Source organism: Ahaetulla prasina, chromosome 4, assembly GCF_028640845.1.
Source record: "Ahaetulla prasina isolate Xishuangbanna chromosome 4, ASM2864084v1, whole genome shotgun sequence".
Lineage (NCBI taxonomy): Eukaryota > Metazoa > Chordata > Lepidosauria > Squamata > Colubridae > Ahaetulla > Ahaetulla prasina.
This window is the reverse complement of record NC_080542.1, coordinates 19,680,684-19,703,390: the sequence shown is the minus strand read 5'-3', so window position 1 is coordinate 19,703,390 and position 22,707 is coordinate 19,680,684. Positions and strand designations below refer to the sequence as shown.

Genomic DNA, 22,707 nt, shown 5'->3' with positions numbered 1-22,707 from the left:
ATAAAGACCATGTAATGGGACAGAAAAACCAGCTATAGGCTGGCAGCTAGTTAGGTCTCCATTCTCACATGATCTGTGCTAACTGGGGAATCCTGGCAGTTGAAGTCCAGACCCCACAAAGTTCCTATGCTTGAGAAACATTGCTCTGTCTTCCTGGAAATTGGCCAGTCCCAATCATCCCCTCTCCTTCCAAAGTCTGCAGACATCATTTGTGTGTTTTAAGTTTATTGAACACGCTAGGAGGATAACAACCTTTATTTCTAAACCAAGAAAATTGTCAAGATTCCAAGTTTTAGATGGAAGACCTGTATTGATACAGTGACATTTCTTTTATAAATTGAATGTGGCTATGACTTAGAAGTCTGGGTGCAATAGGATTAAAATTGCCAATGTGAGTTTATAGCAGCCTTTGCTCATCTGGTGTCTTCCAGAGCCATTGGGATTACAATTGTCTAGAACTTTAGGATGCTAGGCAATGCAGCCTCAGCACATTAAGAGGAACCCAGGTTTAGTAAGGCTGGTCTAGAAGATACCAGATCATGGTTAGTTATCGCTCTTGTGACTCTGGGGTGTAGATGATTAAAGGCTGGCTATTCTTGCCCTTATCGTGCCAACAGACATCAAAGAAGGGGAAGACCGTTCCTGTAAAACGCTCATGGAAAGCAAAGAGCTGGACCAGATTGTCTTCATCACTGGCGTTGTAGAAGGCCAGGAGGCCATCATCAAAGCTCAGGTAGATGCCAATTCGGCTAGGCTTTCCTTCCAGCTTCAGAGACCGGGGTTCCTTATGCTCCACATAGGCCTCGTAGCTCTTGCCTTCCTTGCAACCCACCAGCCAGAAGCCATTGGATGGGGTGGCATGAAGGCGGCCCTTGCGCCCAGTTTCAGCTGAGATGAGGCCCACGGCCCAACGGGGCTTGTCTTCTACTGTCACCTCCCAGTAGTGTTCCCCTTGTGAGAAGCTCTGGCGTGAGACCAGGCAGTTGGACTTGTCAAACCGTTGGGGGTCATCTGGGCTCACGGCTTGTTTATGTTCGACACATTCCACTCTTTTCCCATCTTCGGACACCACAAGGTTGGCTTGGGCTGTGGCTGGGTCGAAGGTCAGGTTCTCCAAAGCTTCAGGAGGACAGAAAGAAGGCAAGATTAGCCACAACACAGGGGTGAAATCTAAATTTTTTTCCTAATGGTTCTGTGGGTGTGGCTTAATTGATGGGTGTGGCTTGGTGGTCAGGTGACCTGGTGGGCATGGCCAATAACAATAAATAATTAAAATAATAAACAAAGTATACAAAGCAATAAGAAGTACCATAAATCAACTTTCACACTTTACATACAGACACAACACAATTGACTCACACACAATGTAAAAGCAGCCGCACTTCACACAATGTAAAAGCAGCTGCACTTCACCCAAAATGGCCACTGCAACAAGCAGGAACCTCACACAGCCACAAAAAGCTTAAAACCAACTTTCACACTTTACACACACACAACACAACTCTCTCTTTCTCTCTCTCTCTCTCTCACACACACACACACACACACAAAATGCCATATACAGCTTTGTGAGATTTTATGTGTTTGTGTAGTTAGAGTGAAACACTACAGAAATATCCCAAATCTCAGAAAGCTGCACAAATATTTTATTTTATTATTTTATTTTATTTATTTATTTATTTATTTATTTAGTCACATTTTTATACCGCCCTATCTCCCGAGGACTCAGGGCGGTTTACAGCCTGATAAAAACACAAATATAAATACAAGATAAAACACCAATTAAAAAACTTATTGAATAAGGCCGAATATTAAAATTACGACTAAAATAATAAAACCCCGTTAAAAACCAAATTTAAAATTTAAAATTCTAGTCCAGTCCTGCGCAGATAAATAGACGTGTCTTAAGCTCGCGGCAAAAGGTTCGAAGATTAAAAATTTATATTTTTAGATAAAAGCAGTTAAATTTAAAACTTCCTTAACTTTAAATTGCTATGTCTAAAAAAAATAAAACTCCTTAAAAAAAGCCAATTAACTATTTTTTAAAGCTCCCCCCCCAAAAAAAACCCAGTTACTTACCCAATTCAAGGGACAAGGCAGGCAGATTGAGTTGCTCACTGATGAGATGAATTGCAGGCAGGCAGATTGAGTTGCTAACTGATGCAATTGATTGCAGCAGCCGAAGCAAGGCAGAAGCGAGCCCGAAAGAAGCAGCAAGCTGCCAAGTAGGCAAGTGGGGACCAGGCTATTGGGTGGGCATGGGGGGGGGCAGGGGATTTTTGCTATCGGTTTTCTGAACTACCCGCTCCCATCACTACCAGTTCTCTGAACTACCTGCCCCCATCGCTACCGGATCGCCCGACCCGGTCCAAACCGGGAGCGTTTCACCCCTGCCACAATGCAAAAATAAGAAACCCCCCTTTTCCCCCTCTTTTCTTTCATGGAAAGGTTTTAATCAGTGGACGGTATTTCCATGTTTTTTTAAAAAATAGCATAAGAATGATCACAATTATTCACTCTGAATTATTCATTCCTTAATTTCATTCAATGAAGATATTTCATTGTGAAATGATCAGAAGTTGCTTTTCTGAATGAAGCTGCCCAATCTTACACCCACTGCAAAATATTTGCCTCACTCTCTCTTATTTTTGAATTAAGACTTCCAAACAAAATATTAACTCCATTTTAGGAAGGATAGAGCTGAGTAACAAATGTACTGAGTACAGGTAATCCTTGATTTACAACTGTTCATTTAATGACCATTTGAAGTTACAACGGTCCTGAAAAGAAGTGACTTAGCACTATTTTTCACACAACTGTTGCAGTATCCCTGCAGTCATGTGATCAAAATTCAGATGTTTGGTTCATATTTATGACGGTTGCCGTGTTCTTGGGTCACATGATCATCTTTTTGACTTTTTGGCAAGCAAAGTCAATGGCAAAGCCAGGTTCAACTGTTGATTCACTTAACAACTGTGGCAAGGTTGTAAAATGGGGCAAAACTCATTGAATCTCTATCTTGCTTAGCGACAGAAATTTTGGGCTCAATTGTGATTGTATATCGAGGATTATCTGAACACCTTATCTTTAGAAAATTCATCTTTTCTTTAGCTCTCAGAGCAGAGATGTTACCTTATGTTGTGTCCTGTGACAGGCTATAATAACCTGTACTGTAATGGCAATATATAGACTGAGGTGAAGTAATTAGAGCCCCTACATCAACTCTTGCATCCAAAAGGATACAAAAAATCTATATGCAACCTTATCCTGTAAGTGTGGCCTCTACCTGGCATTATTGCACGGAACATCTTCCTCCATACTTGAAACTTAAACTCATCAGAAATTATGGGGAGCTGGATGTCCATGCGGGCAATGGGTGGAGATTCCCCCAGGATCTTCTGCAATCTATGGGAAGAAGGAAAGGAGAAGACACTTTATCACAGCTGGGGGTGGAGAGAGGATCTCCCTACTTTTCTTTTAGATTTCCCCTTATTAAATTTAATTTAAAAATTAACAATAGTTAATTGTTTATTAAAACAAGATTCCCAAACAAGGAGCCCATCAACATATCTTGGAAGAAGACTTCCAGCTGACGTCGCAGCAATATCAGACCCAGGGAATGGGTCTCCGTGTTTCCTATGCTGAGTTCTCCCTATTTCTAGGCTCTGAGGGGAGCCAAAGCCACCCAACAAGAAAGACACAGACTTCAGAGGATAATTAAAACTGCATAAAAAATAATTGCTACCAACCTGCCTTCCATTGAGGACCTGTATACTGCACGAATCAAGAAGAGGGCCGTGAAAATATTTACAGATCCCTCACATCCTGGACATAAACTGTTTCAACTCCTACCCTCAAAATGACGCTATAGAGCACTGCACACCAGAACAACTAGACACAAGAACAGTTTCTTCCCAAACACCATCACTTTGCTAAACAAATAATTCCCTCAACACTGTCAAACTATTTACTAAATCTGCACTACTATTAATCTTCTTATCGTTCCCATCACCAATCTCTTTCCACTTATGACTGTATGACTGTAACTTTGTTGCTGGTAATCCTTATGATTTATATTGATATATTGACCATCATTTGTGTTGTAAATGTTGTACCTTGATGAAGGTATCTTTTCTTTTATGTACACTGAGAGCATATGCACCAAGACAAATTATTTGTGTGTCCAATCACACTTGGCCAATAAAAAATTATATTCTATTCTATTCTAGGGGCGGCGAAGCTAAGGAGGGGTGCCCTGAGAGGTCACAGGAGAGATTGCAACTCTCCTGCTGAACCCCAGGCTTTTTTCCCTCTATGCCATGGTGAGGAGAAGAGGCAGCCTAAAGATGGCTGCCATGATGCCGGGACATCCGAGAAACATCTAAGAATTGTACTGGAGTGGAGTTAGTGAACAGTGTCTGGAACTGGGTGAGAAGAATCCTTTTTATTTAAAACTCAACCCCAAAAGAATATTCAGGAAAAGAGAGGCTCACTTCTATTTTTAAAAGCAGTGATTTAACATTTTGAGAAAAATTTCAAAATTGAATGAAAAAGAATCAAAGGCAAAAATCTTTAAAAATACAGAAAATTGGATTTCTAAATTGGACAGGCGTTGTTTTGGATAGGCATTTTAAAATGCTAGAACTATTTACTTAAAAAACTAACATCATCTTTATATTTTGGATCGTTACCATTAAAATTTGATAAAACTGGTTAATATTGAAGTTTGACCTAAGACTGCCACCTGCTGACAAAAGGAACGCATAACACATCACCAATATCCTGGAAATATGAGAATAAGAAAGACACTATTATTAAAGTGACTCCTGAAGGCTACAACATAAGGCCAAATTTATAGAGGGACTTATAAAGAAAAATCTGGAAAAATTCTTGGGACTATCTAGAGGAACAGGTCGATCAGCTTTGGGATATAAAGATTCATGAATATTGAACTTTTTGAGAAGTGACTTTAGGTTTGAATATATGGTTTTTGGATTATTGGACAAAAGAGGGACAAATAAAACTAAACAAGATGCTCCACCAGCAAGAAAGGAGTGGAATTTGGGGGGAAACAGCATTGATAATTCAAAGTATTAAGGATACTTTGACAAGAAGCTACAAGGAGATTATGAATAAAATGCAGAATATAGATGGAGAGCTGGAAAACATGATGCAAAGGACAAGGAGTGACCAAGATGCCCAGGAAGAGGAGGAGCCAATTGGAAGATTAAAAAAACAGAACAGAAAAACTTACAAATAAAATGAGATGACAAGAAGGAGATAACCACAAAAATAACAATGCCTGATGAAATAAGCTAAGGGAAGAGTATTTTAAGGGAATTAAAAAAGGAACTGGAGTTGCAGGAAGATTTTTTTGGAAGAGAGATAGGGACAAGAGTAGATATTTTAAAAATCAATCAGTGGAATAGGGCAGAGAAGGGAGAAATGTTTAAAGTGATTGATCAAGATAGAGACGAAGATCCAAGAGTGGAATATGGGAGGCAAGCTAAGAAACAAACAATTAAAGCTTTAAAGTGGGCAAGAGACGATGGATAGAAAGGGAATATTTTTAAATATAATAGTGACATAATTAAAAGTTAGAATAGGGATGCAAACTAGAGAGAGGGGGATTAAGGTAATGCTCATTTTTATATAATAAAGTAAAGTAATAACAAGAGGGGAAATTAGAATTTGAACAATGGTATTATCAAGTATGCTTGAATAATATGGTGATTGGCATAAAAATAATATATTGAAATACAGAATAATTAAATAATGAAAGATTATAACAACATAAATACGTGTATTATTATTAGAACCATTTAAGCTTGCTAAATGTAACAAGTATGATTAATAATATTTTATTTGTAGTAAAAGGAATGACATTCAGGTGTTTATGCATTGATATATTTGCAAAAAAATAAAATAAAAAATAAAAAACTTGGGGGGTGGAACCATAACCTGGAAGACAAGTCCCATATTTTGAGGGAATTGTGCAGTTATAATCCAATTTATCTGGAGAAAGAGTAGGATGAAGTACAGAAAAGTTGGATGATGGTCATATAGAATAGAATAACAGAGTTGGAAGGGACCTTGTAGGTCATCTAGTATAACCCTCCACCCAAGTAGGAGATCCTACACCATTTCAAACAAATGGTTGTTCAATTTCTTAAAAACCTCCAGTGTTGGAGCACCCACAACTTCTGAAGGCAAGTTGTTCCACTGATTAATTGTTCTGACTGTCAGGAAATTTCTCCTTAGTTCTAGGTTGAACCCTTCCTTGATTAGTTTCCACCCATTGCTTCTTGTTCTGTCTTCAGGTGCTTTGGAAAATAGGTTGACCCTCTCATCTCAAATATTGGAACTATCATTCTCCAAGTGCTGCTACCTACAGAGCAAGGATGGAATGCAGTGGTGGGATTCTACCAGTTCGGACCGGTTCAGGAGAACCATTTGCTCCAACTTTCAGCCATGAGCGAACTGGTTCTCTCTTTCTTTAAAGTTGGCCCGCCGGCCCGCCCCTGCGTTATACTTGCTTATATTTCTGCTTCCAAAGCCCAGCTGATCGGGGCAGCAGAGTGGATTGCCGCTCCTCAGCTGTTTTCCTTGCTCTCAGCAATGCGGAACTTCAATTTTCTTCAAAGTGTGCAAATGCGCATAGCACGCATCTGGCGCATTTGCTCAGGGAACCGGTTGTTAAACTGGTAGAATCCCACCCCTGATGGGAAGGCCTATTTACAAATGTCAGCAGAGCCAGAGAAACGAAAGGTTTACAGTACAGGTAGGCCTCAACTTACAACCATTCCTTCCGGGTGACCATTCAAAGTTTAAAAGGCACTGAAAAAAGTGACTTATGACCATTTTTCACACAACTATTACAGCATGCCCATGGTCACATGATCCAAATTCAGATGCTTAGCAACTTGTTTGTATTTATGACGGTTGCACTATCCCAGAGTCATGTGATCACCTTTTGCCGTCTTCTGACAAGCAAAGTCAATGGGAAACCTGAATTCACTTTACAACTGTGTTCCCAGTGCAACAATGGCAGTGATTCTCTTAACAACTGTGGTTGGAAAGATTGTAAAATGGAGGCAAAACTCACTTAACAACTGTCTCACTTAGCAACAGAAATTTGAACAGAACAGGTTCAATTGGAGTCGTAAGTCGAGGACTAGCCTTAGTACAATTAATAGTTAGAGAAAAATCTTTGGGATGGAAAAGTATGAAGACAGAATAAAGGTGAGACAGATGAAGACTGTATGGGCTACAGGAAAATGGAGCAACGGCTGGACAGGAAAAGAACAAATGGAATAGAAGATCCCAAAGGAAGATGTACTGTACAAGGCTGAATAGCGAATGTCACTTGTCACTACAAAATAATGAAAGCCTAATAAAAGAATTATAATATAAATCAAACTCTGGGAGATCAGATCTCAAATTAAAAAGAGTAACATGGAATGGAATGGAATGGAATGGAGTAGAGTGGAGTGGAATGGAATGAAGTAGAATAGAAATAAGAATAGAGTAGAGTAGAGTAAGGAATAGGAATAGGAATAGGAATAGGAATAGGAATAGGAATAGGAATAGAATAGAATAGAATAGAATAGAATAGAATAGAATAGAATAGAATAGAATAGAATAGAATAGAAATTTCCAGTGTTGGAGCATTTACAACTTCTGCAGGCAAGTTGTTCCACTGATTAATTGTTCTAACTGTCAGGAAATTTCTCCTTAGTTCTAGTTGCTTCTCTCCTTGATTAGTTTCCACCCATTGCTTCTTTTTTTTTTTATTCAAAAAGTTTTACAGAAAAAATTCCCCTTTCCCCAATCCCCTCCCTTCAGTAATACCTCCCCTCCCCTGGCTTCCCGGAATAAGCACAAGGTATAGTTAAAAATAAAACAAACATATGCTAAGAAAATTTTCTCCCAAAACTATTATACCAATTTTCCTTCTCTAGCTCTGACTTCCTCCTAACATAACCAAAATCCTTCAAAAAAAATAAAAAATAAAAATAAAAATTAAGAATTAACAATAGTAAAATATATAAATCAATAGAACAAATTAATCCTAAAGTATTTAAAACCAACTAAAGCATAAAAATCCAATCCAACTCAAAAAATATGTCCCTTATAACTTCTATAACCATATATAACATCTTCTTGTTCTACCCTCAGATGCTTTGGAGAATAGTTTGACTCCCTCTTCTTTGTGGCAACCCCTGAAATATTGGAACACTGCTATCATGTCTCCCTTAGTCCTTCTTTTCATTAAACTAGACATACCGAGTTCCTGCAACCGTTCTTCATATGTTTTAGCCTCCAGTTCCCTAATCATCTTCGTTGCTCTTCTCTGCACTCTTTCTAGAGTCTCAACATCCTTTTTACATCGTGGCGACCAAAACTGAATGCAGTATTCCAAGTGTGGCCTTACCAAGGCATTATAAAGTGGCACTAACACTTCACGTGATCTTGATTCTATCCCTCTGTTTATGCAGCCCAGAATTGTGTTGGCTTTTTTGGCAGCTGCTGCACACTGCTGTATCATATCTAAATGGTTGTCCACTAGGACTCCAAGATCCCTCTCAGTTACTACTATTGAGCAAGGTACCACATATCCGGTACCTGTGCATTTTGTTTTTTTGGTCTAAATGTAGAACCTTACTTTTTTCACTGTTGAATTTCATTTTGTTAGATAGTGCCCAATGTTCAAGTTTGTCAAGATCTTTCTGTATCTTGAGCCTATCTTCTGGAGTGTTGACATTTCCTGCCAGCTTGGTGTCATCTGCAAATTTGATGAGTTCCCCATCTATCCCCTCGTCCAAGTCATTGATGAAGATGTTGAAGAGTACTGGGCCTAAAACAGAGCCTTGGGGTACTCCACTGCATACTTCCCTCCATGTGGATGTAGTTCCGTTGAGGACTACACGTTGAGTGCGGTTGGTCAGCCAGTTACGAATCCATCTGGTGGTGGTGCTGTCTAACCCACATTTTTCTACTTTATCTAGTAGTAGGTTATGGTCTACTTTATCAAATGCTTTACTGAAGTCCAAGTAAATTATATCGACAGCATTTCTCTGGTCCACTAATTTTGTCACTTTGTCAAAGAATGCAATAAGATTAGTCTGGCATGATCTGTTTTTGACAAACCCATGTTGGCTTTTGGTTATTATTTTGTTTGCTTCTAGGTGTTCGGTGATTCGTTGCTTGATTATCTTTTCCAGAATCTTCCCTGGTATTGAGGTTAGGCTGATAGGTCTGTAGTTTCCTGGATCTGTTTTTTTCCTTTTTTGAAGATGGGAACTACATCAGCTCTTTTCCAGTCCTCTGGCAGTTCCCCTGTGCTCCAGGATCTTTGAAAGATATAGTTCAGTGGTTCTGAGATTTCGACTGCCAGTTCCTTCAGAACCCTGGGGTGTAATCCATCCGGTCTTGGTGATTTTTTTTTTATTTACATTTATATCCCGCCCTTCTCCGAAGACTCAGGGCGGCTTACAGTGTATAAGGCAATAGTCTCATTCTATTTGTATATTTACAAAGTCAAGTTATTGCCCCCCACAACAATCTGGGTCCTCATTTTACCTACCTTATAAAGGATGGAAGGCTGAGTCAACCTTGGGCCGGGCTTGAACCTGCAGTAATTGCAGGCTGCTGTGTTCTAATAACAGGCTTCTTACCAGCCTGAGCTACCACGGCCCATTTTTGAACTCGTTTAGGGTAGACAGATGTTCACTTACCATTTTTCCCTCTATTTTAACTTGTGTTCCTAATCTGTTTTTTTGTGGTGCTGTTTTTGATAGGTTGGATTGTTTTTTCCTTTTGTGTAAAGACAGATACAAAATATGAGTTAAGTAGATCTGCTTTCTCCCTGTTGCTTGTCACCTTCTTGCCACTTTCTCCCAGCAATGGGCCAATTGTTTCCTTGACTTTTTTCTTGTTTTTAACATGTTGGAAGAAGCTTTTTTTGTTATTTTTTTACTTTTGTCGCTAGCCTTTGTTCATTGTGAGCCTTAGCTTTCCTCACTTCATCTTTACAGGCTCGGACTATTTGCTGATATTCTGCCTTAGTTATTTGCCCCTCTTTCCACTTTTTATATGTGTCCTTTTTGTCTTTCAATTTGTCAGATAGTTCTTTATGCATCCATGCTGGTTTCTTTTGAGATCTATATTCTTTATTGGCCATGTGTGATGGGACATACAAGGAATTTGTCTCTGGTGCATAAGCTCTCACTGTACATACAAACAACAAAATGATAAATGATACATACTGAGAAAACCTCTGCATCTATATAGTTTAACATGAAGGAACATTGGAGATTTTGCTGAATGGCAAGAATTTATTCAGAACATTTTCCTCTTGTTTTTCTCCGTAGACAAACCTCATTATTTGTTGGGATTCTAATAAAGTGCTGTTTCTATAGTTTCAAGACTATACAGGAATTCTATATCCAATTTCTTAAAAAATGCAAGTGGATTGCAGGTTGCATTAAGAACATCTTCAAAAAGTAACATTGAAGTGAAAATGTGATGTCTCATCGCTGCACAAAGGATGAAATTGTGTACACCTAACCTAATATCTGATACATAGGCAGTGTCAGTTGTGTCATATTGTCACATATGTGTCATCATTTGTCCCTCTCATCCTCTTTTGGACACACTAGAAGATGGCTTTGGTAAGGAGGAACTTAAGTGAGGGATCCTTGGTGTTCTCTGGGCTTGGTTGTTTTCTTTTAGACGTTTCATTACCAAACTGAGTAGCATCTTCAGTACTAGTAGGAAGAGGCAGAGAATATAGGGAGAACAAACGCCACTCCCTATTAGCACCAATGATGTTACCTAGTTTGGGTAATGAAACATCTACAAGAAAACAACCAAGTTCAGAGAGCACCAAGAACCCTGCATTTTGGACATACTTAAGATGCTCACAATTCAGAGAAAAGGGTTGGTTAGTGAGTTGTTTTAAATGGACAGCTGCTCACCTGCTGACGACCAGACAATATTTCTGTGGAGGGAAAAAAGCAGAAGTTAGCAAAGTTCATGTAGTTTTCCATCATAGAGTAGATTTTGACAATTGGTGCCCTTCAGTTTGCTGGGTTATGACTTCCAGAATTCCCACCCGCAAGGTTAGACAATTAAAAAATGAAATACAGATACTTCAGCTTATGACAATAATTGAACCCCAAATTTCTAATTTCTAATTTGTTAAATGAATTTTGTTCCGTTTTACGATCTTTCTTGCCATGATTGTTAAGTGAATCACTGCAGTTGTTAAGTTAGTAAAAGAGTTGTTTAAGTGAATCCAGCTTCCCATGAATCTGGCTGACCAGCATTGACTTTGCCGGTCAGAAGGTCGCAAAAGGGGATGACATGACCCTGAGACACTGAAACTGACATAAATATGAATCATTTACCAAGCATTCAAATTTTGATCTCATGACTATGGGGATACTGCAATGGTTGTAGGTGTGACAAATGGTCATAAGTCATCTTTTTCAGTGCTGTTGTAATTTTGAACGGTCATTAAACAAATGGTTGTAAGTCGACGACCACGTATGCCTACAATAAAGTTGATCATACAATGCAGAAGCATAACAGGTTTGATTTGGTTTTTAGAATAGAATAGAATAGAATAGAATAGAATAGAATAGAATAGAATAGAATAGAATAGAATAGAATAGAATAACAGAGTTGGAAGGGACCTTGGAGGTCGTCTAGTCCAATCCCCTGCTTCGGCAGGAAACCCTACACCATTTCAGATAAATGGTTATCCAACACTTTCTTTAAAATTTCCAGTGTTGGGGCATTCACAACTTTTGGAGGCAAGTTATTCCGCTGATTAATTGTTCTAACTGTCAGGAAATTTCTCCTTAATTCTAAGTTGCTTCTCTCCTTGATTAGTTTCCATTCATTGCTTCTTGTCCTACCCTCAGGTGCTTTGGAGAATAGATTGACTCCCTCTTCTTTGTGGCAGCCGCGGAGATATTGGAACACTGCTGTCATGTGTCCCCTAGTCCTTCTTTTCATTAAACTAGACATACCCAATTTAGTGTCATCAAGACTGAAAAAGATCAAAATGGAGGTGCCTCACCCTCAGGAACTCAGTCTGTGGTTCATCTTGCACTTCCCCCAGGACCAGCTCCATCTGCTTGAGCTGGTCCAGGTAACGGGTCACAGTCTTGCGTTCATTTTGCAAGGCCTCAGAGGCTTGTTGTTTCACCCTCTCGGCCTCCTGGCCCAGGGAAGACTCCAGCGCTCCCAGATAAGACCGCATGGCCCCCAATTGGTCTGCTACTTGGTGTTTGAACCGGGATACTGTTTCCTAGTGTGGGAAGAATTTATAAATGTATATAATTGTCTGTGGGTGAATTTTTCTGGGGCCAAATACAAGATGAAAAATGCTTATCTGTAATCAGTGTTTCTAAAACCTGCTTATACTCATCTAGAGAACATGTCTATTATATACCATAGATTTAATCTGGTTTTAGAGTAATTTCCTCTTACCAATATGGGTGAAATATAAGACAGTCATTGGTTATTCTAAACTACAGTTCTTAGATAGTATTAAGAAAAGAGCATTTAATCTTGTAATTACTGTAAGCTTACAAAGCATATATGTGAAATATTTTGAGTGCATGTCCATATGTTTGCTCAATATGTATATTAAATTTATATGCCACCCTCTCACTGTTGTAACAACTGGGTAGCTTACAAAATGATAAAAATATAATACAAAACTATTAAAATTAAGAGGATAAAATAGGAAAAACTAAGAAAACAGGTGACATGGGTTAAGGATATTCTCCCTAAATATAAAGTTTGCAGAATATAAATTCTGCAGTATAAACTAAATATAGGTTTGTAGAATATTTGTGCCATGTGTTTGTGTGTGATGTTTGCATATGCACACGTAAGGTAGGTGTGTGCTTACTTAGCATGGAGCAATGCAGTTAGTGAGCCATCATTTTAATGTTGTATATCTTTATAGATCTTATATGTTATAAACCACCATTCTACTACCTACCTATCAGAGTCTCTCTCACACACAGACAAACAAACATCCAGGATTGGTACCTCCACTTCTGCTATTTGCCGATTTAGCAGGGCAATTGTCTTCTCCTTGCGTATTTGGGCTTCTTGAAGCTGGACCTGCTGCTGAGGAAGCTGTTTCTGCAATTATGCCAGATGGTAAGCAAGGAGAGACAAAATACAGAAATTTCTCAGAAAAAGAGCGGGAGAGAAGATACTTCATTTGACAGTGATCTGGAGCAAATATTCTGGGAGATTCATAATCTCCTGCTCTACCCTCAGGGAGACAGTACAGTTAGTCCTCAACTTACAACAGCTTATTTAGTGACTGTTCGCAGTTACAACGGCACTAAGAAAAGTGAGTCATGGCCATTTGTCACGCTTATGACCGTGGTAGCATATTTATTTTTACAATTTATTTTACATATTTATTTACATATTTATTTATTTTATTATTATTATTATTATTATTATTATTATTATTATTATTATTATTATTATTATTATTATTATTATTATTATTATTATTATTATTATTATTATTATTATGACCGTGGTAGCATATTTGGCTGCTGGACAGCTGAGTCACATTTATGACAGTTACGGGGACATGTGATCCCCTTCTGACAAGCAAAAACTGTGTTATTAATTTAACAACTGCAGTGATTCACTTAACAAATCAAGAACTGTTGTAAAATGGAGCAAAACTCACTTAACAAATTTCTCACTTAGCAACATAAATTTTGAGCTCACTAGTGGCTGTAAATTGAGGACTATCAGTAGTTTCATTCATTCACTCTCTCACTCACTCACCCATCCATCCATCTACCCATATGCCTATCTACCCATCTGTCCATGTCTATCCATCCATCCATCTACCCATCTGCCCACCCACCCATCTGCCCACCCACCCATCTACAGGAAATTCCTGTAAATTTCCATAAAATGTCATAGCTTGGTAGAATCAACAAATAACACGACCACCCATACTTTAGGACAAAGACTTTAGCTCAGAGAGAGAACACAAATTTTGCAGGAATGGTACCAGGTATAATCCTTGGCATTTCTCTGACTGGCAAGATCCTTGCTTGCAATCCCCCTGTGGCCTGTCCTTGCCGGATTGACCAATGGCCTGACTGAACCAGGGGTGGGCTTCAAAATTTTTAGCAAGGGGTTCTCTGCCCGGTTGCTGGGTGGGCATGGCCATAGTGGGCATGGCCTAGTCAGCCTCCTGCACCACGGCGAGGAGGGATGTTTTTGCCCTTCCCGGGCTCCGGAGGCTTTCCTCCAGCCACCAGGAGGGCAAAAATGGCTTACCCAGGCTCCGGAAGCCCTCTGGAGGCAGGAAATGGACCCATTTTTTGCCCTCACCAAGCCTCCGCATGTGCCCTGCACTTACCTGCATTCAAAACAGGCTATATGGGGACTCTTGGGAGGGGAGGGGAGTGGTGGACGGGACCAGCCAGGAGTGGGATTTGGGGGTTCTCTGAACTGCACAATCTTAGCTAGAGGTTCTCCTGAACCCTTGTGAACCCCCAGCACCCCATCCCTGGACTGAATCCAAGTCAGAGGCACCTGCTGGGACTCACACCGGCAGAGGAACAAGGAGGAGAACAACACACCCCTAGGACTGTGTTCAATCTCAATCTCTTACCTTCATCCTCTGGTGGGCCTCAGCAGCAGTAATAATGTTGTGCCCCTTATGCTTGCCTAGTGAGGCGCAAACCCCGCAGATCACCTGCCGGTCCTGTTCGCAGTAGACACTGAGCGGGTCAAGGTGTTCTTCACAGTGATCACGAGGCACCTGCCGGAAAGACTCCACCAAATGCTCCATCTGCTGGTTAATCCGCAGATGTTCCACCTTGGTGATGGCTTGGCAGGTGGGGCACGAGGGAGAAGTTTTGCCCTCAGACTCTTCGGTGGCCACACGGGCCAAGCAGGCCTGGCAGAAGGTGTGCCCGCACTCTGTTGTCACAGGGGACTGGAAGAGCTTGAGACAGACGGGGCAGCTGAGGTCCTGGTGCATGCCCTGCATGAGGCGTTGTTGGGAGCTGGACATGGTGACGATGGAGAGACAAGGACCTGGCAACCAAGAAGGACAGTGGGAACCCAGAATCTGATTTACTTAGTCTTCTACTACTGCCCCCATCAAACCACCGGGGTCCCCTTATTTTCTGCAGTGCAATAAACACCAAACATATGAATATGAATAAAGAGCTCAATGCACAATGACCCCATGATTACTTCCCCGCAATTTTCTTGACAACTGAAGTAGCTTCTTCGGTTCTCAGAAAAGAACTAAAGAAGCGTCTTGGATGAGAAGCAAAATGTCTTCAAGGAAAAACAAAGGAAGTTCAGTTGGCTTTTGAAAAAGCTCCTATGGGACAACCATAATCTGGATGACTGAGAATCTCCATAGAGATTAGGCAATGTTAACTATGCTGCCCCCACCAAGAAAGATGTAGAAAATTATAATAATGTGCAATTTAATCCCCACCCATTTTGTGTAATATGTGGCCCTGTTGAGATGCAAGGGTAGAGGATGTTTGATTTAAGGAAAGACTTTGGGCTTCCAAAGAGAGTAGGGCTATCAAAACTGGCCTGCAAATATCCAAATGACCATTAGAGGGCAGGAAAGTGTTGATTTCAGCTCCTCTTTGAGATTGCCATCTAATGGTCATTTGGAACTTTGCATCTTAGATCTGGTAGTTATAACATAAAAGTTGTCCTAGATCCAGGCTTTCTCCAAAATCTGGATCTTCTCAAGCTTTTGAGATCATTGTTGAAATTATGAAATTGCAATAAAAAGGGGGAAGCACATCTCCCAATATGATGATGAATACTTTTAATATTTTTATAACTTTTTAAAGGAAGTTTCTAACTTTGTGGTTCCCTTTTAGCATGAGACCCAGGTTTAATGACCTTCCAGCTCTGACAATCCAACAAATTTCAGTTGGCTCTACCTAGTACTATTGTTCCTTTCCTTCCTTCAAAAAAAAGTAGCAATGAGCAAACACAGGAGGTTATCAGATGAAGATGAGAACATTTCTGAGTAGCAGCTCCATCAACAGAGTTGTAGGTCCATGTCTTCATCCCAGAATCATGTAGCCAGAATCAGGCTCACTCTGGATTTCATCCCTCTTTATAGCTCTTGTTAAATTATTCCCCCTCCTCAGTTGTTCCCATTGTTGACTTTCAAGAAATGTAGGGGTTAGTAGACTGAAAATAGTCAATGTATAAAAAGCAAAGAAAAATTAAAAATAGAAAGTTAAGGGAAGGAAAAAGAAATGGGGAAAGAAAGAAAAAGGCTTTGACTTCTGACTCTTTTTGGCATAGTACAAGATAACAACATTATAACCAGTGGTAGGCTGCTGCCAGTTCAGACTGGTTCAGGTGAACCAGTAGTTGAGACCTGCGGGTGGGCCCCCGCCCCCCACCCACCTGCCCCGGTGCTATACTGTCCTATTTAGCTGCGTTTTTAAAGCTGTGCGCATGCGTGCAAGCCGCACACACAAGCAAAGCACATGGTTAGGGTTAGGGTTAGTGCGTACCGGGGTGAAATCCAGCAGGTTTTAGAGAACCGGTAGCGGAAATTTTGAATAGTTCAGAGAACCGGCAAATACTACCTCTTGCTGGCCCCAGAGTGGGGTGGGAATGGAGATTTTGCAATATCCTTCCCCCAGGAGTGGGGAGGGAATGGGGATTTTGCAGTATCCTTCCCCTGCCATGCTCACCAAGCCACGCCCACCAAACCATACCATGCCTACCAAGCCATACCCACAGAACTTGTAGTAAAAAAATTTGGATTTCACCATTGGTGCACACACTCACATTTTCGATGCTGGGCGAACTGGTTGTTAATTCATGTGCCGCCCACCTGTTGTGTCCTCCTCACCTCCATCCGAATGATGGCTTAATTAGCCGGCTCTTATCAGCTCTGACAGCAAAAGAGCCAGAGTCTGCCAAGAGCCCTCGTTGGCTGCCAAGACGCTGGTGAGTCACAACCTTCAGCTATAGTCAATCCGTGGATTTGCCTGATACAAAGAGACACACCAGCTCTTGCTGCCTTTTATATCCTGTGGGGTGTGGCTCCATGACTCAGCACTTCCTAGGCCTGCCCCTTCCCTGCTTCTGTTGTTCCCTTCTCTCCTGCCTACGAAACCTAGGATTCAGCCAAGCCTGATTGCTGTCAGCTGGGTCTGCAGGCATGGCCTGGGGGGGGGGGGAAGAGTCAGGGGAAGGAGGCCTCATTATCTCTTTCACCTGGCCTGCTTCTGGCTCCTGGAGCTGAGCAAGGTAGGCCAGTACTTCTGAGGTAAGTCCTGACGGCCCTTCCCCCTCACTGTCCAAGTCACTTTCTGGCAGCAGGCCCGGCTCTGAGTCACTTTCTGGCAGCAGGCCCGACTCCAAGGCACTTTCAGGCATGGGGCCAGGTTCAGGGGTGGGAGCCACAACACCACCTCTGATTACAACCTCAACTTTTTACTTTTATTTATACATTAGTATATAACTAATGGCTATAACTAGCCATTTCTATAATAACAAATCTATCTAATCGGTAAAACCAACATCAAAGTTTCATATATATTTTTTAATCACAAACACAAAATCCAGAAGTGATATCCAAATAAATCGTTACCTCTCGCTTGGATTACTGTAATGCTCTCTACATGGGGCTCCCCTTGAGGTGCACTCGGAGGCTTCAGTTAGTCCAGAATGCAGCTGCGCGGGTGATAGAGGGAGCTACGCGTAGCTCCCATGTAACACTGCTCCTGCGCAGACTGCACTGGCTGCCTGTGGCCTTTCGAGTGCACTTTAAGGTGTTGGTTACGACCTTTAAAGCGCTCCATGGCTTAGGACCTGGGTACTTACGGGACCGCCTGCTGTTACCACATGCCTCCCACCGACCCGTACGCTCCCATAGAGAGGGACTTCTCAGGGTGCCGTCCGCCAAACAATGGCGGCTGACGGCCCCCAGGGGAAGGGCCTTCTCTGTGGGGGCTCCCACACTCTGGAATGAGCTTCCCCCGGGTTTACGTCAAATACCTGACCTTCGGACATTCCGTCGCGAACTGAAGACACATCTTTTTATTCGCGCGGGGCTGGCTTAAATTGGATTTTAAAAGTGAATTTTAGCAATTTTAAATGGGGTTTTAATTGACGGTAATTTTTAACTTCAGGCTAATTTTAAATAAGTTTTTTAAAGGTATTTTAACGTGTATATTTGTATTGTGGGTTTTATCTTGCCTGTACACCGCCCTGAGTCCTTCGGGAGAAGGGCGGTATAAAAATCAAATAAAATAAATAAATAAATAAAATAAAAACAGAAATATATTCTTCTCTTTGAATAGAACGATCAATTTAACCATTACTGCTTAATCTTCCTTGCTGTTGTAGCAATGTGTATTTCTATTTGTACTTAATCATCTTTACAAATTATCATCATTTGTATTAACAAAATTAACTGTATTCTTTCAGATTCTTTAACCTTAAAGGGAAAAATATTTTTTTCATCCATTTTAAAGCACTAGGCTTTTCATTAAAAACTGTTATGTATTGTATGTAGTATATAGTTGTCAGTTGAAGTTCTCATTCTGGTCCACTGTTGAAGCGGGAAAATACTCTCTCCTAATTGGTTGTTTGGCTGATCAGTTTTATATAAAAAGGAGCCGTGTCAGCCAGGGAGTGCTGTTGTCTCACAGGCAGAATTGAATAAAGAACTGTTAAAAATCACTCTGGCCTCACCTCCATTCTTTGCCCAGAACTTAAAACTAGCAATGAGGATGGGATCAAATGGAAATTGAGACTGCAAAGAGCTTTTCACTACGAGCTGATCCATTCAGAGCTGAATCACTGGAGCTGATCCACAGTTTCTGAGACCCTTTGGTCTCTTGGAAAATGGCTGTATACTGCCTTTTGCCCCACACAACCCGGTCTCTGAGACATGGGACTCCTACCTTGCTCATTTCAACTGCTTCCTCAAAGCCAATGACTTTGCTGTGATCACTGACAAGAAGTTTTCCTAAACTTCTGCAGCCCAGAGATCTTTGAGATGGCCAGGACTCTCCTCGCTCCACTGGCTGGTCAGTCTGCACTGTGGGACGTGCTGCAGAGCAAGCTATGGACTCAATATACACCTAAACCTTCGCAAATCACATATCACCATGCTTTCCATCATTGGAATCAGGCTGAAAGTGAATCCATCAACAAATGCATTGCCACCCTTTGAAAGGCAACCCTGCATTGTGAGTTTAGGGACTTAGATGATGCTCTCTTGGACAGAATAGTGTGAGGGACATCAAGGTACAGCAGCACCTCCTTGCAAAAAGAGATCTCACCCTGCAGAAGGCGTTCAACAAGGCACATTCAACCTTGACCTCTAGGTTTCTCTGATTGAAATGAAGCCACGAAGAGTACCGTTCGCCTTGTGCTCAAAGATTAATGAGCAATTCAACAAGCTCATCAGCCAAGGAATCCTGGAACCTGTTGACCACACAAAATGGGAGACTACAATTGTGATGCCTGTGAAGCCAGAAGGTCCTATCTGCATCTGCACAGACTATAAATGTACATTAAATAAAGTGTTACAGCAAAATGCATACCCAGTGCCTGTAGTCCAACATCTGCTGCACTCTCTGGGTGCAGGTAAGGTCTTCACTTAACTGGACCTTGCCCAAGCCTACCAACAGTTATCAGTTGATGATGCCACAGATGAGGCTTAGATGATTGTAACACAATGAGGAGCTTATAGATGTCACCGGCTGAAATTTGGGGTGAGCGTGGCACCAGCACTTTTCCAGAGCCTGATGGAGCATCTCTTGCAAGGCATCCCAGGTGCCATCCCCTATTTTGATAATATCTTAGTGTCAGCAGCCAACAACGCTGAACTCCTCGACTGTCTGTGAGAAGTACTCACCCGTTTCCAGGAAGTTGTCCTCAAAGTTAAAAACTAAAAGTGCAAGACCACTGTTCCACAGGTAGAGTTCCTCGGCTACCTTATTGATGCCTCTGGGTTATACCCTAAACAGGCAAAGGTCCAAGCCATCCAGGAAGCTCACACACCCAAGAACAAAATCAAACTCCAGGCATTCTTGGGACTCTTAAATTTCTACAGTGTCTTCTTGCCGGACAAAGCTTCCATAGCTGAGTCTCTCCATCGTTTGCTCAATAAGATTTCTTGGTCTTGGTGCTGAAAAGAAGCTGCTACCTTCTCCGCTGTCAAGGAACTGCTATCTTCAAACAGTGTCCTGATGCAATTCAATGAGAATCTTCCTTTGGTTCTCATCTGTGACGCGCCTCTATTCGGCACCATTTTAAGCCACTGATTCCCGAACGGAAGAGAGACCCCGATCGCTTTCTTCTCATGGATTTGTCATCAGCCGAATGAAACTACAGCCAGCTGGACAAGGAAGCTTTGGCTGCGATTGCAGGAGTCAAATGCTTCCATGAATACCTCTAAGGTAAACCATTTGACCTTGTAACCAATCACAAACCGCTACTGGGCCTGCTCACCGGGGACTACCAAATGCCACAAATTTTTTCCCCTCACATGCCGTGCTGGACTGTGTTCTGTCCCCACCCCAACCACAACCAAGAAGACACGCGAGCTGACTATATCTGCCAGCAATTTATTCCTACGGCAGATATCAGTTCTGCCAACAAACCTGCGATTGCCTGCCAAGTTCTCTTATCTCCTCAGAAGCCAGTGTAACTGCAGTTCGTTGCTAGAGCAACTAAGAGTACAGAAATAAACAGAAATCTAGAAGCCAAATTCTTAGTCTCGAAATATTGCAGCCAAAGTTTCCAAAAGTCAGTTTTTGTCCGTCACAAGAAGCTATAGAGCAGCCCCTCCTGCTTTTATACCCTGTGGGTTGTGGCTCCATGACTCAGCAGGCCTGCCCCACCGCTTCTTTTGTTGTTCCCACCTCTCCTTTCTGCGATGCCTGAGATTTAACCAGGACTGATTGTCAGCAGCTGAGTCTTGAGGCATTTCCTGGGAGGGGGAAGGTGTGGGAGAAAGAGGCCTCATCATCTCCTCCACCTAGCCTGCCTCTGGAACCTGGAGCGGAGCCAGACAGGAAGGTCCTGCATAGGGAACCCCTGTCGACTGTTTCCCCTCACTCTCTGAGTCACTCTCTGCCAAGAGGCCAGGCTCGGGAGCTGAAGACACAACAGATTGTGTTTCTCTCTGCATACAGCTACCACCTCCTGCATCGGCCGGGTAACACACTTAGCCATGTCAATGCCCTCAGCCGATGCCCACTCTTGACTGTTTTGGAGGATCTGGTCTCAACATCATCTATTTTATTAATTGAAGACCTGCTGTCTGGCCCCATTACGGCATCGGAGATTGCTGCACACTCTGCCAAGGACCTTGTCATCACCCAAGTGCTCAACTGAGTGTGGAGGGGTGGCCAAAGGGGCTAGTCAGCACATAGTCTCTTCCCTTCCACACCTGGCAACATGAGCTGTCTGCTCAATAGGGATGCCTATTCTGGGGCAGTTGTGCGGTGGTACCTCAGAGGCTGCGATGGCCAGTTTTGGAATCTCTTCATGTAGGCCACCCAGGGATTGTGTGGATGAAGGCATTTGCCTGCAGTTATGTCTGGTGGCCCAACTTAGACAAGGCAATCATTGATTGGGTCGCATCTTGTCAGCCTGGCCAAAAGTCAAGGCCAGCCCCCCCATCCATTCCAGCACACAAGTGGGAAGCACCCAAGACACTATGGTCAAGGGTCAAGGGACTTTGCGGGCCTTTCCATGGACATGCCTTTATGGTGGTTGTGTCAGCTTTGGAAGCCATATTAGGCCAGAAGCTTCTGTGCTGCCACTTTCTCATGTGTGGGAAAGTAGAAGGGGGGATTTAGTAGAGGGGTTGTCTTTAGACATAATAGCAATCTTCCTGTCCGTCCAGGTCAGGCCGATCCTGCATCTGGAGAAGGAGTGGTCAGAGTGCTGTCTCGAGATGGGACAGTTGGCGGTTGGAGCATGTGATTGACTATGGAGTCAGGGGATGGTTTTGGGGGTTTTGATTTATTGAGGGAAAACTCGGACCTCTCAGATTCAGATTTTCTCAGATGTGCCAGTTCACCTATCCTAGTAAATAGAACTTTGAAAGAAGCTTGCTTCGGAGTTTTTACTTGGAGTTGGGGGGTTTTCTGTAATGCTGACAAATTGTGGATCCCTACTCAAAATGGCTTGAGGTGGTACTCATGACATTGACCGCCTCGGATGCTGTGATCAAGGCCCTTAAAAGGCTGTTTGCGACTTCCGGTTTGGCACCGTAGGTGATGGCGGTGATCTTTACGATCACCAACCTCTGGATTATGTGGAATCGCTAGGACAGCTTAAATCTGCTGCCCAGCGGTTCGGAAAACCCCCTCTTCGGGAGAAGGAGAAGGGGTGAGCTGAGGGCAGAGGTTGAATTTCCCTAAAGCCCCTGAGAAAAAAGGGGTTTGAAGGGTTAAGTTCCCTCCAGTAACCCGAAGTGCTCCAGATCCGAGGATTCTTCTGCTTTGGCGGAACCAATCACCACGACCAAACGCCGAGATTTATTTTGGACAATAAAGGATTATACCGGACAGAACGAAAGTGGGAGAACTTTAAGCAAGTAGCCAAGCCGATTCCGCGATACTTTGTAACAAGCTTGAAAACAGCAAGAAAATGGAGGCGAATTGTTAA

General features: G+C 42.1%; 1 protein-coding gene across 4 annotated transcripts in view; it reads right to left on the bottom strand.

Annotated features, from left to right (window-relative positions):
- Positions 1-208: 208 nt before the first annotated feature.
- The window catches only part of TRIM72 (tripartite motif containing 72), a 52,059-nt gene continuing 29,560 nt past the window's right edge, over positions 209-22,707 (bottom strand). For 3 of the 4 annotated variants that reach the window (XM_058179723.1, XM_058179725.1, XM_058179726.1), the window contains exons 2-8: positions 14,681-15,108; positions 13,072-13,167; positions 12,089-12,319; positions 10,980-11,002; positions 3,244-3,405; positions 2,080-2,117; positions 209-1,119 (exon numbers count right to left, since the gene is read on the bottom strand). In XM_058179723.1, coding sequence (XP_058035706.1) covers positions 548-1,119; positions 2,080-2,117; positions 3,244-3,405; positions 10,980-11,002; positions 12,089-12,319; positions 13,072-13,167; positions 14,681-15,108 — 1,550 coding nt within the window. In that variant the 3' untranslated portion in view covers positions 209-547. The remainder of the gene's footprint in view (positions 1,120-2,079; positions 2,118-3,243; positions 3,406-10,979; positions 11,003-12,088; positions 12,320-13,071; positions 13,168-14,680; positions 15,109-22,707) is intronic. The other variant, XM_058179727.1, reaches the window with a different exon arrangement.